We start from the raw sequence: 18,605 nt of genomic DNA on the forward strand, positions 1-18,605 counted from the left end.
GCGGAATGAGCCTAAGAGTGCAATGTCAACACTAGCCTAAATACTAAGAAATACACCCATTGCACTCTGGCTGTATCCAATCTTATATATTGATCTTACGTATAATTAATCAACTTAACACTTCTATTTGTATTTACATTTCCTCCATTTCTCTGACAGAGTTCTTCAAGGTATAAGTCTTCCAACACTTATAACTAAACATAAACAACCACTTAGTCCACTCAATTCCTGCCGATTCTAGTCCATTCAATTCCTGCCGATGGACTAAGTGGTTGTTTATGTTTAGTTATAAGTGTTGGAAGACTTATACTGTATCTTGAAGAACTCTGTCAGAGAAATGGAGGAAATGTAAATACAAATAGAAGTGTTAAGCCGATTAATTAGACGTAAGATCAATTTATAGATTGGATACAGCCAGAGTGCAACGTGTGTATTTCTTAGTTTTTAGGCTATGATTCCCATCAGCCATGGCCAGCTCATGCTGGCAGTGGCTGATGGGAATTGTAGTCCACGAACATCTGGAGGGCCATGGTTAAACACCCCTGCCTTAGTGAAAACAACCCTGGGAGGAGGAGCATTCCCCAAGAACAGGCAGAGGAGCCATAGGTCCACTAGAACAGGGCAAAGAGCTTGATCCTCTCCCCCCAACAAATTCTATTCCTCAACCAAAACAAGTTGGCACCAAGATAAAAAGTGTCTCCTGGGCCAAGGTAGAGGCCAGCCTCTACAGCCAGGACATTTCCATCCCCTCTTCCGAGCAATGCACCTTGGGTCCGGCCTCCTGGCCTCACCATACCTGTACAAGGGTGTGGCCAAAGCCTGCTCGGAGAAGTAGTCGTTGATGTAAGTGGTGAGGAGGCGCCGGTCCCAGTCGTCCGTCACGTGGCCCCCGTAATTGACACCGGCGATCAGATACTTGAGGGCGTCCCAGGGCGTGTCCTCGTACTCGTCCAGGTACAGGCTCAGGAGGTTCTCAGACACCTGGAGGCAGGGCCAGAACGGCTGGTGGTGAGTGAGGACCGAGCAGCCCTCAGGTAGGGGGCAAAGAGGAGGTGCAGGCCAGGCCAGACTACCTTGCAGGGTGCCTCCATGATCAGAGCTCTGTTGCTGCCGCTCCTCCCAGCTGGCAGAAAAAGGGACCCTTGAGGGTCAATCCCCCCGGCCAGACTGCCCAGTATCAGCCTCCTCCCCTGCCTGAGGCACCTGCTCAAGTTACCAGTCCCAGAATGCAATTCTCCTTCTCTTAACTGACACCTGCCTACACAGACCTTGGAGAATTCCGCAGGTAAAACGGTTTTGTTCCATGGGGCTTTTGGTGAGGCCGGCCATGGATCCCCCCTCTGGGATGCCCCTATATTGTGTGCCATTTCATCATCGGCACGCCCCATATAATATCTAATCTACACTGCTACCCCCGCCTGGCCTTGGGTTCGGCGCCACACATTTTTATAATCTTATTGTTATATATGTCGTACTGATGCTGCTAGTTTTATGAATTTTGTAAGTTGTTTTAACCTGCTCTAGTTTATTTTATTCGGTGTATTGTTGTTCTGGCCATTGTATGTTTGGCCCAGTGTCCACCGCCCAGAGCCCTTCGGGGGTGGGCGGTTTATAAATTTGATATATAAATGAATGAATGAATGAATGAATGAATGAATGAATGAATGAATGAATGAATGAATGAATGAATGAATGAATGAATGAATGAAGAAGAGGTCTGGTGAGAAGGAGGAGGGCGCCATCAGCAGGCCCCATGAATGGTGGGTGCATGCAGCAGAACGACAGCCACCGCAGGGCCACGGAGGGCTGGGCCTGCCCCACAGGCAAGCCCTTCGAGAGCCTCGCGGCTCAGCCCCAAACCAGAGACCCTCCCTCGCCCGCACCCTGCCCCTCGGCCTCCTCTCTCAGCCACCTCGAAGTCGGAGTCGTTGAAGCCATAGATGATGTTCCAGCCCAGCTGGAGGAACTTCTTGCGTTCCAGGAGAATGCTGTGGAAGAAGCAGAGGGCGAAGAGCAGCTTCTTGTACTTGGTGGGCTTTGTGCAGCGGGTGAACTGTGGCTCCGTGATGAGGTGGTAGAGGCGCTTCATGTTGGCCTTCAGGCCCTAATCCAAAATAATGAAAATGAGTGCAGCAGTGCATAAGAACATAAGAACTAGCCTGCTGGATCAGACCAGAGTCCATCTAGTCCAGCTCTCTGCTACTCGCAGTGGCCCACCAGGTGCCTTTGGGAGCTCACAGGCAGGATGTGAAAGCAATGGCCTTCTGCTGCTGCTGCTCCTGAGCACCTGGTCTGCTAAGGCATTTGCAATCTCAGATCAAGGAGGATCAAGATTGGAAGCCATAGATTGACTTCTCCTCCACAAATCTGTCCAAGCCCCTTTGAAAGCTATCCAGGTGAGTGGCCATCACCACACCTCCTGTGGCAGCATATTCCAAACACCAACCACACGTTGCGTGAAGAAGTGTTTCCTTTTATTAGTCCTAATTCTTCCCCCCAGCATTTTCAATGAATGCCCCCTGGTTCTAGTATTGTGAGAAAAGAAACGATCTCAAACTCCAAATACATAAACCAGGGGTAGGGAACCTGCGGCTCTCCAGATGTTTAGGAACTACAATTCCCATCAGCCTCTGTCAGCATGGCCAATTGGCCATGCTGACAGAGGCTGATGGGAATTGTAGTTCCTGAACATCTGGAGAGCCGCAGGTTCCCTACCCCTGACATAAACTATCTCAAACTCCAATTACATCTGTTGCACTCTGGCTGTTTTTTACAAATAAAGATATTACACATATACTCTTCTATTTGTGTTATTTTTTTATATATATGTGTACATACACCATTCTATTTACATTATATTTGCTTCAACCCCGATACATAACCCTCATTCTCAACTTTTTTTTGTTGTCCATGGTGGGGGGCGGGGGGGGTTTTTTTACAAATGAACTCAAGTTATCTTAAATGCGGAATTCAGTATAAATACAAAGATTTTTTTACATCCCACAAATAAATGTCCAATTCCATCAAGGTCTGTGTCAATACACAGTTCATCAAATTGCATCCATATTTCATAAACGCCCGTACAGGTAAGTGTTCTTCACTCCACAACAACATAAACTTCATAAACTTCCATGTAAGGTAAGTATTAAATGTTCAGTCCATACTAGCATAAATTTGATCAACTTGATAAACTCCCGTTCAGGCCCTGCCACAGAGAGGAGGGTCGGGGAGAAGTTGGTGCTGACCTCACCCCCACCAGCAGGCCCGGCCCGGCCAGAGTTGCCTTGGGCACGTGTCAACTGCCTGTCCTGCCCAAGTCAAGAGGGTGAGGCGGGGGGAAAAGGGGTGCTACCCCGGCCTCCAGCCCTCAGGGGCGCTCGCTGTCTCACCGAGGGAGGCTCCGTGGTCATCTTGATGCTGGCCTGCAGGATGGAGATGGGGAAGTCGGGGTGGGGGCTGGAGCTCAGCCACAGGCGGAAGGACTGGTGCGGCTCCTCCACTTGCAGCTGCTCCACCAGCTTGTCCAGTTGGGGCATCCAGGAGAGCGACAGGTGGCAGTTGGCCAAGAACACCCAGTTGCCTGCCAGGAAACAACGACAGGGATGGAGTGGGCAGAGAGCCCTGCAGACGACGACTGGCAGGAGGGAAGAAAATGTGCGCAGGGAGGAGACCCGAAGGAAGGAACATGGGTGAACGAAGAAGAGGAGGAGTTTGGATTGAGTCTGGAAGGAGACTCAAAGGGGCTGACAATCTCCTTTCCCTTCCCCTCCTCCCCACAACAAACACCCTGTGAGGTGGGTGGGGCGGACAGAGCTCCGAAGAAGTGTGACTAGCCCAAGGTCACCCAGCTGGCATGTGTTGGAGTCAGTGGTGGGATCCAAAAATTTTAGTAACAGGTTTCCATGGTGGTGGGATTCAAACTGTGGCGTAGTGCCAATGGGGCTGGGCGGGGCACGACGGGGGCGTGACCGGGCATTCCGGGGGCGGGGCATTCTTGGGGGGGGCTGTGGCAAGGACGCAGCCGCTGTGCCGGTCCTTGAGCGGGAAACGAATGCACGCAGGCGCAGGCTGCCACTCACGCTGGTGCACCTGCTGCTAGACTGCTTCAAGTTCTGCGCGCTACTGCTGAGAGAAGGGGCATAACTAAGGCAAAAATCACGTGGCAAAATCACCCATTAGTAACCCCCTCTCGGCACACACAAATAATTAGTAACCTACTCTCGGGAACCTGGGAGAACCTGCTGGATCCCACCTCTGGTTGGAGTGCACAAGCTAATCTAGTTCCCCAGATAAGCCTCCACAGCTCAAGTGGCAGAGCATGGAATCAAACCTGGTTCCTCCAGATTAGAGTACACCTGCTCTTAACCACTACTGCTCCCACTACTGCTACACTGATGAATGATTTGGGGTGTGTGTGTGTACCACCCTTGAACACATGAAGCTGCCTTATACTGAATGTACTGCCTTGTACGGAAGCTGGCTTGGTCCAGCAAGGTCGGTATTGTCTACTCCATCTGGCAGCTGCTCTCCAGTATCTCAGCCTGAGGTCCGTCACATCACCCACTGCATGACCCTTTTAACTGGGGGTGCCTGGGATTGAAGGTGGGCCCTTCCGCCTGCCACACAGCTCCTCCCCGATGGAGCCCACAGCCTGGCACGCCCGTTTTTCTCCCCCCCTCTCCAGCCCTCACCTTGATGGACGCCATCTTTGATCATGCGGGTGGCAATGGGAGCCTGGCCCTGGCCCAGAGAGAGGGCGTGGAAGCGCTGCGCCATGCCTGATATCTCCGCCAGCTGGAGCAGGGCGGAGGTGGGGTCGACGCCGGGAGACAGCACGAAGATTAGAGGAGACTTGGTCGAGGAGTCGTCCACTACCTGAGAGGGGCGGAGGGGAGAGGGAAACGAAGGGCCCCTGTGCTCAAGCAATGAAGCAAGCCTTTATTGGCATAGACAGCAGTACAACAATAATAAAAACCGGGTTAAAAAGCATATACAATACAGAAAATACATGTTAGGTCGAAGGAAATCTACAGCCGTTTAGTAATTTCCAGGAGAAAGTCTGCCTCTATCATACAGAGAGAAGGATCAGGATTGTCCAACAAGTAGTGTAATCTAATTAAATCGGGGAGATCTGGTAAATGTAAAGGAGTAAGATTCACATACATGGATCTGATTTCCTTGAATCTGAGACAGTGAAGTAATTGGTGGGCCAGAGATTCAACTGAGCCATCGTTACACGGGCACAATCTTTTAGCCTTTTCTTGCTTATTAAATCTGCCATGTAACAAGGCAGAAGGCATAACATTAAACCTGGCGAGCATTATGGCTCTCCTTTGAACAGGGCTTATTAAGCAATACAGGTAGTGTGCCAAGTGGCCCCGTTCAAATGGGAGAGAAAAATACAGGGGGGAACAAGTTTTCTTGGCTGCGGTGATTAGGGTAGAGAACTCTCTATCCAATAGTTGACCTTTTAATTTCCTATAAGCTTCTGGATAGGACAAAGGGCAAAGTGAATCCACTGACTGTCCAATAGAGGCCATTTTTTCTTCAATTATGGAAAACCAAGGGTTGGAATGGGTGTCAGAGAGCAGACGGTGGACAAGGGCATTACAGTCCGAGAGAAAATGAATTCGCAGCCAGAATCTGCGAATTCTGGCTGTGCTCAAGCAGCTGCTTCGACGACCCAGGCAGGACCAAGTCTGGGGGGCCAAGGTCAGGGTGCCCCTCCCCCTCCATCACCCCCACCCCGCTAACATGTCCAAGGGCCTCCTCAAAAAGCCTCCAGCACCAGCAGCAAGAAGAGCTGACGTCACTGGCCTTCCGAAGGCGCTGTCCGCAGCAGGAAGAGCAAAAGGAAATGGAGCTTGTGAGCCAGGAGGACGCCGATCGGACGGGCCTCTGAGGTATCACATACCCAGCAAGCTCGGCCGCCAAGACACGGTCCCCAGCTGGTTCCAGCCGCGCCGGGTTACTCACTGACTTCATGTTGAGCACCGGAGGTTCAATGAACTGGGAGCCCAGGTTAGAGACGATGAACGCCGTGACGCAGAAGGACACGCGGTCTGGCCGCAGGGACCGGACAATCAGCATGCGCTGCATCTGGTTGCAGGAGTTCTCCCACTCACCTGCAGGGAGCAACCAGGTGTGGTGAGAGGCCGCCTGGCAAGGAGGGACCCTCCTGCTTCTCCCCCCACCCCCCATCTGTGGGCTGAGGGGTTGGTGAAGATGCTCTGCAAGCCCCTGGGGCGGGGGGGAGCAACAGGCAGCTGCCTTAAACCGAATCAGACACTCGGTCCATCAAGGCCAGCATTGTCCACTCAGGCTGGCAGCTGCTCTCCGGGGTCTCAGGTTAAAGCCTTCTTTGTCACTCACTGCCCGATCCTTTTAACTGGAGATGCTGGGGGTTGAACCGGGCACCTTCCGCGTGCAAAGCGGAGGCTTCGCCACTGAACCACAGTCATCTCCTTGACAAAGTTTTGGTATTGACCTTCAAAGCATTCGCGGCCTTGGCCCTGCTTACTTGAGGGACCGTGTCTCCCTATATCGCCCTTCTAGGCCCCTCTGCTCATCAGAGGCAGACCTACTGGTGATCCCTGGCCCCAAGGCAATCCGGCTGGCCTCTACAAGGGCCAGGGCCTTTACGGCTCTGGCCCCTACCTGGTGGAACAGGCTTCCAAGTGAGATCAGGGCCCTGCGGGACTTACAAAGTTTCCGCAGGGCCTGTAAAACGGACCTGTTCCGCCAGGCGTTTGGCCAGCCGGGATGATGTCAACTCCACCATAAGAACAGCTGGCCTCCCGTGGGTATATAAAGGGGGGAGGGAGGGGCTGAAGCCATGGGGAGTCTTGCTATTTTATGTATTTATATAAATTATATACGATGGTTTAAGCTGTTTTTACTATTGATGGACACCGCCCTGAGCCTTTGGGGAGGGCGGTATACAAATATAATAAATCGATAGATGATAGATAGATAGATAGATAGATAGATAGATAGATAGATAGATAGATAGATAGATAGATAGATAGATAGATAGATAGATAGATAGATAGATAGATAGATAGATAGATAGATAGATAGATAGATGGATAGATGGATGGATGGATGGATGGATGGATGGATGGATGGATGGATGGATGGATGGATGGATGGATGGATGGATGGATGGATGGATGGATGGATGGATGGATGGATGGATGGATGGATGGATGGATGGATGGATGGATGGATGGATGGATGGATGGATGGATGGATGGAAGATGGATGGATGGAAGATGGATGGATGGATGGATGGAAGATGGATGGATGGATGGATGGATGGATGGATGGATGGATGGATAATGGATGGATGGATGGATAATGGATGGATGGATGGATGGATGGATGGATGGATGGATGGATGGATGGATGGATGGATGGATGGATGGATGGATGGATGGATGGATGGATGGATGGATAAAGATGCCCCGACCCCCTTAAGTGCTCACTCAGCGAAGAGCAGAAAGGCATCAATGGAAAGTGGCCATAAAAGGCTGGAACCCAGCCCTAGACGGATGTCTTGTACCCACACAAAATGTGGGCATGTCCCCAGACAGAAGTGGGCTGCCACCTGTCCTTAAGCGAGGTACAAGGAGAGGGAATGCAGCAGCCAGGCGCCCTTCCTGGCCCAGCCGAGTCCCGCCCGCCGGTCATGCTCCACCTGGCAGCATCGCCTTCTCCGGCTTGGCGTTGGTGTACCACAGGTTCCAGTCGCGCGGGTACTGCTCAAAGGAGTTCATGATGCCGTGGAAGTTGGTCAGCTTATCCAGCTCAGTGATGTTGTCCCAGTAGATATCGGCCAGCCAGCTGGTGCAGGGATTGTCCATCTGCCCTTCCCGGTCCAGCACCTGAAAGGACGGGCGAGAGGGGAGGCCGTTGGCTATGGTGCCAATTGAGGTACGCCACATGCTAACCTTGGGGGTCTCCTCTCCCATAAAGCCTGAGGAATTTTGACACAGGGCAGCGGGCACGTTTACAAAACAGTTGTCACAGGGGGCAGAGCCAGTCGTACATGTTTGGGAGCAAAGTTTTGTATATAACTCTGCTAGTACCTCCTCTGAGATCCAGGCAGGAGCTCTGTTTAAAAGGATGGCTTTTAATCTGCACGGCCGTTAAGAAGCCAGACTGGACAAAAAGCCCACCTGGTCCCTCCCACTCCCTGAAAGTGTAACCTCTATCTGTGGGTTCTGTGGGGCAGAACTTGGAATGTGTTTGCAACAACAAATTTTAAAAAATTGTTTACTTTCTTAACATATAACATATGACATCAACATTTAACATCACACTTCAAGGTCCTGTTCAGGTTGCATTTTCAAGTCCTTATATTTACAGTCCACTGATACTGCCAAGTCCAATTCTTCTTTGCAAGGGGGTTGGCTCCTGAAGACTCCAAGGGCTTGATGAACAGGATTCAACATGATGAAGGTTTCCAGGAGAACTCTCACCCATTACAAACACAAAAAAACCCTTAACAAGGTATTCAGGGCTTATACAAATCAAGGTCCGAGTCTGGTAGCCTTGTCTCCTCCAAACCACACGAGCTCTGCAGCCTCCTCCTGCTTTAGGTCTCCACCCCTTTCTGGGTCAACCCATTCTGAGCATGGGGGTTACAAAAGCACTTGGCGGGTGTCAGGAAAGGTTCTGGCCAACACCCTGGCACTCGCAGGTGCCATGTTGGGGACCCCTTCGCCAACCTTTGGGGGATCTCTGGGCAAAGCCAAGGGCTCCAAACCAGAGATGGGCCCCTGGCAGGAGAAGATCCAAACTCTAAAGAGCTGAGGGTTCCTCTAGGTCCCAATCAGATCTTCCCGGTTGATATTCCAAGAGAAGGGGTGCTTTCTCCAGATGAAAAACATCTTATTAGGAAGAAGAACGGCACATGCACAATGAGGACGTTGGGGTTGAAACCTGGGTGCAGTGGAGACGCTCCAGTGGCGGTGGGGAGGGGGAGCTGGTAGCAGAGATGCTGAAATTGGGCTCAGAGGGCACCAGCTGCCCCCAAGGAGCCGACTGTGTCCACCTTGGAGGAAAGAAGGGGGATACTCGTAGCTCAGGCAGGGAGGAGAAGCTCTCTGGTGGCCTCCCAGACCTCCCTGCACAAGAGGAAGCTCCTCTCTTGCCTGGCCTGCCGGGCTGCCCTGCCTGTCGCTTGAGCGGGTGGGGGGGGGGGCGCTCTGGCTTTCCTGTGGCTCTTGGGCCTGTTGTCATGGACGGGGCTTGGCTGGGCTTCAAGAGCGTCTCGGATTACAAAGCCCGGCTCTCTCCACACAGGGCCCCTGGAGGAGCAAAACGCTGGCTGCCCTTGACTGCCCGGAGAGGGGGAAGGAGAGAGGAAGGCTTCAAAGGGAACCCAAGTTCCCTCGGGGAGTAGAATGTGGCGCTCTTTGGGCCAAAGCATCCGAGAGCGGCAGCACAGCGGGGCGGCAAGGAAGGGTTGCGGGCAGCGGTGGGATCCAGCCGGTTCGTGCCACTTCGGCAGAACCAGTTGTTGAAATCGTGCTTGTAAACCAGTGGTGGCGAACCTTTGGCACTCCAAATGTCATGGACTACAATACCCATCAGCCCCTGCCAGCATGGCCAATTGGCCATGCTGGCGGGGGCTGGTGGGTATTGTAGTCCATGACATCTGGAGTGCCAAAGGTTTGCCACCACGGTTGTAAACAATCAGTTGTTAAATTATTTGAGTCCCACCACTGGTTGCCGGGGGAGGGCAGGATTCACTCCAGCTGTGGAAAGCGTCCTGCCAGAGGCTCATCAAAGCCGGAGCTTGTACATTTCCAGAATTCCTGCGAGGTCAGGTTGGTTCAAATCCAGATGTGGAATCCACCCTTTGCCTCCAGGTCTTCCACCTTCACTTCCTGACTGATGAGCGATCAGCCTCCAAACCGGTCCATGGCACCGTTTCTCCTGCCCGAGACCCTGATGTGAGGATCTCCCCCTCCCCCTTCTCGTTAAACTGATCTCTGATTTCCTCTGCGGAACCCGCACTGCTAAAGTGCCAGATGTAGCGTGCCAGATGTACAAATCATTCAGATTTTTTTTGGCAGCGATGATTGCTACCCAGAGAGAAGCTGATACCCCCGAGAGTAAGGGAAAGGAGACAGCGCGCTGGACTGAGACTTGGGAGCTACTGGAACCCCAGAATGGGGAGCCCCTGAGACGGAGCCTGCAGGTTTGTTCCCCCACAGCCCACTCAACCATGTGAGCCTTTTAGGTCTCCCCTCCAAAGAAGGAGCAGCAGTGGCGTAGGAGGTTAAGAGCTCGTGTATCTAATCTGGAGGAACCGGGTTTGATTCCCCGCTCTGCCGCCTGAGCTGTGGAGGCTTCTCTGGGGAATTCAGATGAGCCTGTGTGCTCCCACACACGCCATCTGGGTGACCTTGGGCTAGTCACAGCTTCTCAGAGCTCTCTCAGCCCCACCTACCTCACAGGGTGTTTGTTGTGAGGGGGGAAGGGCAAGGAGATTGTCAGCCCCTTTGAGTCTCCTGCAGGAGAGAAAGGGGGGATATAAATCCAAACTCTTCTTCTTCTTCTTGCTCCCTTGCTCAGAAAAAGCTCACACGCCCTCTTATAGATGGAGGATCCCCTTGTCAGACAGCAAGGAAGGGGCCCCTCTCTCATTAACCCCGCAGCTGTACTCTGGAAATCACCACCAACTGGCTTGGGATTCTGTCTGCCAAGGGGGTTGGGTGGGACATAAATCCAAAAATAAATAAAATAAATAAAATAAACTCAGGACTTGTCTTTAGCGAACCCAGAACCTGCTGACATCCTTTGCTCAGCCCAGGAAGAACAAACCAAGGAGCCCGAGCACTGGGGTCATGGAAGTGAGAGGAGGCACACGGGCCCGCTGAACCGCCCCAGCAACTCAGGAACAAGCAGGAAGACATGCCAAGGAAAATGCCACCAGATGGGCACAGAAGCAGAGCGCTGGCAGGGGTGTGATTGGTGATAAGCTCCGCCTTCCGCCACGCGACAAGCGCCTCTTCTGCACTCGAAGTCCCTTGGGTGGTTTATTCTGTGGCTGAGGGTGAGCTGGCGCCTCAGTGGGCCAAGGAAGGTAAGTGCAGAGGGCAATTGACGGGCACGAGGGAAATGCCCGCACCTCTGGAGGGGAGAGGGGACCTAGGTGGGTTCTCTTCCTTGCAGATGCTGGCAGAAGTCATTGCCTAAACCGGGGGTCCCCAACGTTGAGCCCACGGGCACCATGGTGCCTGCTGACACCTTTTCTGCTACTCCCCAAGTGCTTTTAGAAAGTGGGCATGACCAGGTACAGGGGGTTTGCCCACAAGGCTTCTTGGCAGCTGCGGGAGAATTCCAAAGGGGCTCAAAGGCTTCGAAGGCTCGGTGACCTCCGCCCTTGACCACAAAAGACCAAAATGGCTCAAGAGCGTTCTCCTACCCACCACCCCAAAACCAGATGCTTTCTAGCGTCTCCCCCACCCCCAGAACTTAGTACTCACCACTCCCCCCCGCAGGAAGAAGTTGTACTCGTCCATCTTGAGGTTGCCAGACACTTCCAGAATCTTGGCACACATCTGGAAACTGAACAGCAGCTTGTGGCGTTCAAAGAGGCCCCGGCAGGTGTACCTGGGCGGAAGGAGAGAGCCGGTGAAACGGGCTGGCAGCTCAGAGGAGGCACGGCCAACTTGAGTTCCAGTGGCCCTCCCCCCCCCGACTGTGCGTGCACACACACACACGCACACGCACACACACAGAGCCAGAGGTTTGCACTACCTGGGCCTCTTGCTAGCAGAAGGGGCCGCAATCTGTGTACAAAAGGAGCAACCTCTGGGAGGATTGTGGGTAACAGGCCCTCTCTCAGGCACACTACACTGGCCTCTTGCCCCCAAAGTACCCGGGAGCCTGACCACTTAGCTCAGGGGTTCCCAAAGCGGTATCTATGGGCATCGTGGCTCCTGCTGACCCATTTCTTGGAACCCACCAAGATGTTTTTAAAAAGTGGGTGGGGACCAGGGCACGCTTTTGCTCAACAAGGCTTCTGTTTGGTCACTGGAGTTTTGATTGACTGTGCAGATTTCTAAGTGGCCACCACAGCACAAAGATCTGCATTGGGTGACTGAAAGCAAGCTGTGGCATCTGTTCCGTGGCAGCCAATCTGTGGCTGCGCCTTCCACACCGAGTGAGAATTCTGAATGCTCAAAAAAGGTTGGGAACTCTGGCCATGCTCGTAGGGCCCAGCAGGAAAGGAGGAGGAGGAGGAGGAGGAGGAGGAGGAGGAGGAGGAGGAGGAGGAGGAGGAGGAGGAGGAGGAGGAGGAGAAGAAGAAGAAGAAGAAGAAGAGGAGGAGGAGTTTGGATTTGTATCCCCCTTTCTCTCCTGCAGGAGACTCAAAGGGGCTGACAATCTCCTTGCCCTTCCCCCCTCACAACAAACACCCTGTGAGGTGGGTGGGGCTGAGAGAGCTCCGAGAAGCTGTGACTAGCCCAAGGTCACCCAGCTGGCGTGTGTGGGAGTGCACAGGCTAATCTGAATTCCCCAGATAAGCCTCCACAGCTCAGGCGGCAGAGCTGGGAATCAAACCCGGTTCCTCCAGATTAGATACACGAGCTCTTAACCTCCTACGCTACTGCTGCTCTCAAAGGAAAGGAGAAGAGGTGGTCCCAGCCCCCTCGGACGGTCCGGCTGCCTGCTCGGCCCGGCCGGCTACCTGTAGACCGCGTAGGTGTGGTACTCGTTGAGGTAGCGGATCCTCTCGTCCAGCTTGGCGCTCCGGTGGCTCTTCTGGATGCTGAGGTTGAACAGGTCGATGTAGGCGTCCAAAGAGAACTGATACATGGGGTCGATCCTGCCCATGTCGTTGAGGACAAAGAAGAGGATGGAGGCCCTTTGAGCGCAGGGGCGGTAGGCCTGGCAGGAGGAGCACAAGTGGCGGACTGGTTAGCAAAAGCAGGAGCTGGCTGGAGCAGGGAGGAGGCTCCCTCACACAACACACACCCAGGAAGCCCTATGTGGCTTGGGACAGCGGGTCGGAAGCACTGTCTTCTCCCACACGTTCCAGTCCAGAAATTCAGACTGCAGGGAGGGGCGCTCCTGACTGCTCCGTCAGCCAACGGAGCACACATGAGAGGGCCTTTTTTGGTGGCAGCCCCAAGATCATGGAACAACCTCCCCACAGAGGTGTGCCCGACCCCTCCTGCTCTCTATCTCTAAGAGACAGCCCAAGATGGTTTGATTGATTTGATTCACACAGTCCTAAACTGTGATTTTGAAATTTGGTTTTATGTCTTAGATCGGGCGCCTGTGTATATATGTGTTTACATAATCTGGTTGTTTTAATTTATTAATTGCTGCTGAGTTTTAATGGCTTAATTTTATGTTGTATTATTTGCTGTTGGGAACAGCCATGTTGGGAGCCGCCTCGAGCCCTTCGGGGATGAGGTGGCCTACAAATTTAATAAATAAATAAATAAATAAAATGTATTTTTACATATTTTATGCTCTATAGTAAGTCTCCTTGAGCACCAAATGGAGGAAAAGCAGCTCATAAAAAGTGTCAAATAAATGAAATAAATAAATAAATAAGCAGAATAAGTTTCTGCCCATTCTTGGGTGTGCTGAAGAGTGCAATGGAACTGCTCAGAAGCCAGGAAGGGACTGGGTGCGATTTCTGCACAGCCCAACAGTCACCTGTTCCTCCCCAGCCCCTGTCCTTCTCCCCACTTGCCCCGCCCCATTCATTCAGAGCCCCCCCCGCCCCCCCGCCGCAGGACGTAGCCCGAGATCCTGCCCCATTCACCTCCCGAGCAGTGTCAATCTTGATCTCCGTGGTCTCGCTGGTCTCCAGCTGGTCCGTGACCTCGGTGGCTGTTATCTTCGAGGTCTGCAGCGTGTTCACCAGCTGCACGTCATCCAACAGGGACCCCGTGGCTTCGTTCAGCAGCCTGAGCGTAGGAGGAAGCGTGGGGGGTGCGGGAGAGAAGGTGGCAACCCTCACTCACAATCGGGCCTAAACAGCAGAAGGCCTGGGAAGCAGACCCCGCCCACCCCCAGCCCAGCCCAGCCCAGCCCAGCCCAGCCCAAGCTGCAAGGGACGGGGAGACAAAGAGGCCCTCCTTGGGCAACAGCAGTCTACCTCAGGATCTCATCTTCCAGTTCCTTCAGCTTCCTTTTCCCCGCAGCGATGTTGAGCACTAGGGAGTCCTTCTGTTCCTCCAGCTCAGGCCTCTCCTTCCGCACCACAATCCCCAAGAGCTGGGCCTCCAAACCCTGGGGAAACCCAAGGCGTTCAACAACAACCCTGCATTTTGAGGGAGGGTCCTTCTTTGGCCTCCCCTCTTGGCATGCTGGACCCCTGAGTGGTGCCTGCAGGCCCCAGGGCACCTGTAGACAGCCTAGTGCAGGGGTCTGCAACCAGCGGCTCTCCAGATGTTCATGGACTACAAATCCCATCAGCCCCTGCCAGCATGGCCAATTGGCCATGCTGGCAGGGGCTGATGGGAATTGTAGTCCATGAACATCTGGAGAGCCGCAGGTTGAAGACCCCTGGCCTAGTGTTTTAAGGAAGTGGGTGGAGCCAGGTGGGGCTTCTGCCCAGCAAGGCTTCTGATTGGCCAATGGAGATTTCATTGGCTCTGCAGGCTTTTAACAACGTGTGATCGAAGGTGAACTGCGGCGGCCGTTTTGTGGCTGGCTCCACCTACTGAAGCAGCCATTTTGTGGTCGTGTCAGAATTCCACAGGTGCCTGCAGGTTCAAATGGATTTGGGGACCGCCCTCCCCGACCTACCTGCTCCTTGACAGCGAAGTTGACGATGGTGGTTTGGGACGAGGTCTCCGGGGTGTAGTGAGGGTTAGACAGCTTGGTGGTGATGTAGAAGCGGAACTCCGGGTGGTATTCCACCTCTTTGTCTGCCAGCCGGATCAGCAGACGCCCACCTGCCGAGGACCCAAAGCAAGTCAGGGGCGAGACAGGACAGGTCTGGGACCTCTTTCCTTCTAGCCTTGCGGCCAGCTTCCTACCAGGAGACTGGCTTTCCCCCTCCCATCTAATCGGCCAAGGCACACATGGGAGAGATGTCCAATTTCCATAACTTTTGAAGCCACAGGGACAAAAAACCCAAAGGTTTCTTTGGGGAAAAACAGGTATTTGGGGAAAACCTGAGGTACAGGCAATATTTACTGTCCCATCCTATCTAAACTAGTGTTCCTGCTTTAACAACATTAATAAAAGCTCTGGAGAAGGGGTTTGCCTGTCCCCTTCGGTCACTATCTTCTGCCATCAGGGAAAGGTTTTTTGTTTTTGCTTCATTTAGTATTCCTTTGATTCCTCCTTCCAAACCAATGCTTTAATTGCTGTTTTTATGCTTGGTATGTACTTTTAGCTGTTCTGTGATAGTTTTAATGATGTGCATTAAGTGGGCTGATTTTAATGGTTTTTAAATGATTTTATCCTGCATGTTTTGAAAGATTTGGCATCTTGGTGGCCCTAGCATGGGCGGAAAGTGGGGCACAAATGCCTTGCGTATATTATTTAGTTATTTATTTATTTATAATTACATTTGTATACCGCCCCATCCCCTGAGGGTATATAAAACTGCGGTATATAACTTAGTATATAAAACTGCGGTATTTGACATATCTGTGGAATTTGTGTTACAAATGTCTTAATTTTCTACAAGCTAAACTGCAAGTTTCCTCCCTTTATCATTCTGGGAGTTCGTGACATCTATACCGTCCCCCTCTCCGGGAGGGGCTTTTGCTGACAGTTTTAACGCTGGACGCCAAATGGAACGCTGTAATTTTATATGTTTTAATGATGTTATTGATTTTAAATGTTATTGTTGTTGCCACATGGTTTGTAATATTTGTTGTCCACCGCCCAGAGCCCTTAGGGGATGGGACGGTTTATAAATGCAACAATAAACAAACAAACAAACAAACAAACAAACAAATGGGGTTCTCTCTTTTTCTTTCCTCTCTTTTTTTCCTCCTTCCTTCCCCCCACCCCCCTTTCTTCTTTCTCTCCTCTTTTAACTTGCTGGACGATAATCTGTTTTTTTATTATTATTATTATTATTTTCTTCTTCTACTCTTTTGACTCACTATACACTGTTCTATTATTAATAATAATTTTTTTGAACGTCAATATATATGTACTGTAATAATTGTTGATGTATAAATGAAACGCAATTTTATTGTATTGTATCATTTTGGTTGAAATAAATCTCAAAAAAACCCCAACCAGAATGAATGAATGAATGAATGAATGAATGAATGAATGAATGAATGAATGAATGAATGAATGAATAAGTGTAGCCATCGCTTGAGAGAAACGGCAACCATCTCCGTCTAGGTGCAGAAATGCATCTCGGATTAAAAAACTGTACACGTCTACAGCGCGCCCACCCTGTCTTTAGATGCATTTCACTACTTCTTAAAAGAGCAAATGTTTCATAGGATTCTTTTCAGTGTTCCCTGCAATTTCCTGTTTTTCAATGGGGGAAAAAATTGAGGATAGGGCCTTCAATTGAGGATAGGAGCAGCAGTGGCGTAGGAGGTTAAGAGCTCGTGTATCTAATCTGGAGGAACCGGGTTTGATTCCCAGCTCTGCCGCCTGAGTGGGTGACCTTGGGTGACGCCAGCTGGGTGACCTTGGGCTAGTCACAGCTTCTCGGAGCTCTCTCAGCCCCGCCCACCTCACAGGGTGTTTGTTGTGAGGGGGGAAGGGCAAGGAGATTGTCAGCCCCTTTGAGTCTCCTGCAGGAGAGAAAGGGGGGATATAAATCCAAACTCCTCCTCCTCCTCCTCCTCCTCCTCCTCTTCTTCTTCTTCTTCTTCTTCTTCTTCTTCTTCTTCTTCTTCTTCTTCTTCTTCTTCTTTCTTCTTTCTTCTTCTTCTTCACATCTCTCCCCACGCCTGTATAAAAGGTTGGGAGGGATTCCAGGAGACCCCCCTCTTTTCCGAGGCTCCGCACTCCCCAAGCTCACCCACTTTGGTGACAGACTTGTTAAGGATGGGGGCCAATGGGGGGTCCAGCTCCTCTTGCACGTTCTGCAGCAGCACGGGAATGCCCAGCTGGACGGCGTTCTCCAGGATGCGCAAGTAGTCGGGCATCTGCAAGTCGATGATCTTGAGGCCCTGCCGGAAGAAGAAGAACAAGAAGAAGAAGAAGAGTTTGGATTCATATCCCCCCTTTCTCTCCGGCAGGAGACTCAAAGGGGCTTACAGTCTCCTTGCCCTTCCCCCCTCACAACAAACACCCTGTGAGGTGGGTGGGGCTGAGAGAGCTCCGAGAAGCTGTGACTAGCCCAAGGTCACCCAGCTGGCGTGTGTGGGAGTGCACAGGCTAATCTGAATTCCCCAGATAAGCCTCCACAGCTCAGGCGGCAGAGCGGGGAATCAAACCCGGTTCCTCCAGGTTAGATACACGAGCTCTTAACCTCCTACGCCACTGCTGCTCCTGTAGGAGACTCAAAGGGGCTGACAATCTCCTTGCCCTTCCCCCCTCACAACAAACACCCTGTGAGGTAGGTGGGGCTGAGAGAGCTCCAAGAAGCTGTGACTAGCCCAAGGTCACCCAGCTGGCGTGTGTGGGAGTGCACAGGCTAATCTGAATTATAAGCCTCCACAGCTCAGGCGGCAGAGCTGGGAATCAAACCCGGTTCCTCCAGATTAGATACACGAACTTTTAACTTCCTTCGCCCTGCATCAGCCCCCGCAGTCCAGGAGGGCCCTTGGAACCCTCTGCTGCCTAGCTCCCCTAGCGCCGCCTGCAGGAAAGATGGACTACTTGCCGCGGAGGGTGGGCTGGGGAGGGGAAGAGTCAGAGAGGGGGCAACATGGAAGGAGGGCAGGAAGGAGGGGGTGAATGTGGTGCCTTGGGGGAGAAGGGTGTGCATGACGCAGGAAATCAGGGCTGCGTTGTTCATCTAAGTTGCATGTTCTAGGGTGCCAATAGGGCAGCGATGGCGAACCTTTTCAAGACCGAGTGCCCAAATTGCAGCCCAAAACCCACTTATTTATCGCAAAGTGCCAACCCGGCAATTTAACCAGAATATTGAGGAGTAAGCTTGGTGGTAGTTGTTGGCTTTGCTTTGAAGCAACTGTGCAATTCTTCCAACGGGTGAATCACAACCCTAGGAGGGTTTACTCAGAAGCAAGCCCCATTGCCAGCAATCGAGCTTACTCCCAGGTAAAGGATTGTGCTTTAGTTTAACAGTGCTTAACAGGGTTGCCTACACTACTTCCCCAAAACTAGGTCTTGGGTTTAATGCTAATAATCGAACCCAGCCTAGATGTGTGGAGGGGGCACTCTGTTTGCATGTGCCCACAGAGAGGGCTCTGAGTGCCACCTCTGGCACCCGTGCCATAGGTTCGCCATCACTGCAATAGGGAGAGGCTGGGGCTTGGAGCTAGAGCATCTGTTTGGTATGAAGAGTTCCAGGTTCGATCGCTAGTCTCTCCAGTTAAAAGGTCAGGGCGTAGGGGATGGGAAAGATGGTGACGCTGCTGCCCTTTTTTACACTAAACAGAGCTTGATACACCGTAAGGAGGCACGGGTATCCAAAGAAATGCCCCCCCCAAATACCCCAGAGAGGAATCTGC

General features: G+C 52.1%; 1 protein-coding gene across 1 annotated transcript in view; it reads right to left on the reverse strand.

Moving 5' to 3' along the window:
* The window catches only part of DNAH2 (dynein axonemal heavy chain 2), a 139,805-nt gene that overhangs the window by 7,609 nt on the left and 113,591 nt on the right, over positions 1–18,605 (reverse strand). The window contains exons 70-81 of the mRNA XM_048517805.1: positions 16,988–17,138; positions 14,788–14,936; positions 14,135–14,268; positions 13,799–13,943; positions 12,710–12,909; positions 11,502–11,628; positions 7,700–7,886; positions 5,977–6,125; positions 4,692–4,875; positions 3,390–3,580; positions 1,913–2,104; positions 797–981 (exon numbers count right to left, since the gene is read on the reverse strand). Of these exons, the coding sequence (XP_048373762.1) occupies positions 797–981; positions 1,913–2,104; positions 3,390–3,580; positions 4,692–4,875; positions 5,977–6,125; positions 7,700–7,886; positions 11,502–11,628; positions 12,710–12,909; positions 13,799–13,943; positions 14,135–14,268; positions 14,788–14,936; positions 16,988–17,138 (1,994 nt within the window). The remainder of the gene's footprint in view (positions 1–796; positions 982–1,912; positions 2,105–3,389; positions 3,581–4,691; positions 4,876–5,976; positions 6,126–7,699; positions 7,887–11,501; positions 11,629–12,709; positions 12,910–13,798; positions 13,944–14,134; positions 14,269–14,787; positions 14,937–16,987; positions 17,139–18,605) is intronic.

The sequence above is a fragment of the Sphaerodactylus townsendi genome, linkage group LG15, assembly GCF_021028975.2.
Source record: "Sphaerodactylus townsendi isolate TG3544 linkage group LG15, MPM_Stown_v2.3, whole genome shotgun sequence".
In the NCBI taxonomy this organism is placed as follows: Eukaryota; Metazoa; Chordata; class Lepidosauria; order Squamata; family Sphaerodactylidae; genus Sphaerodactylus; species Sphaerodactylus townsendi.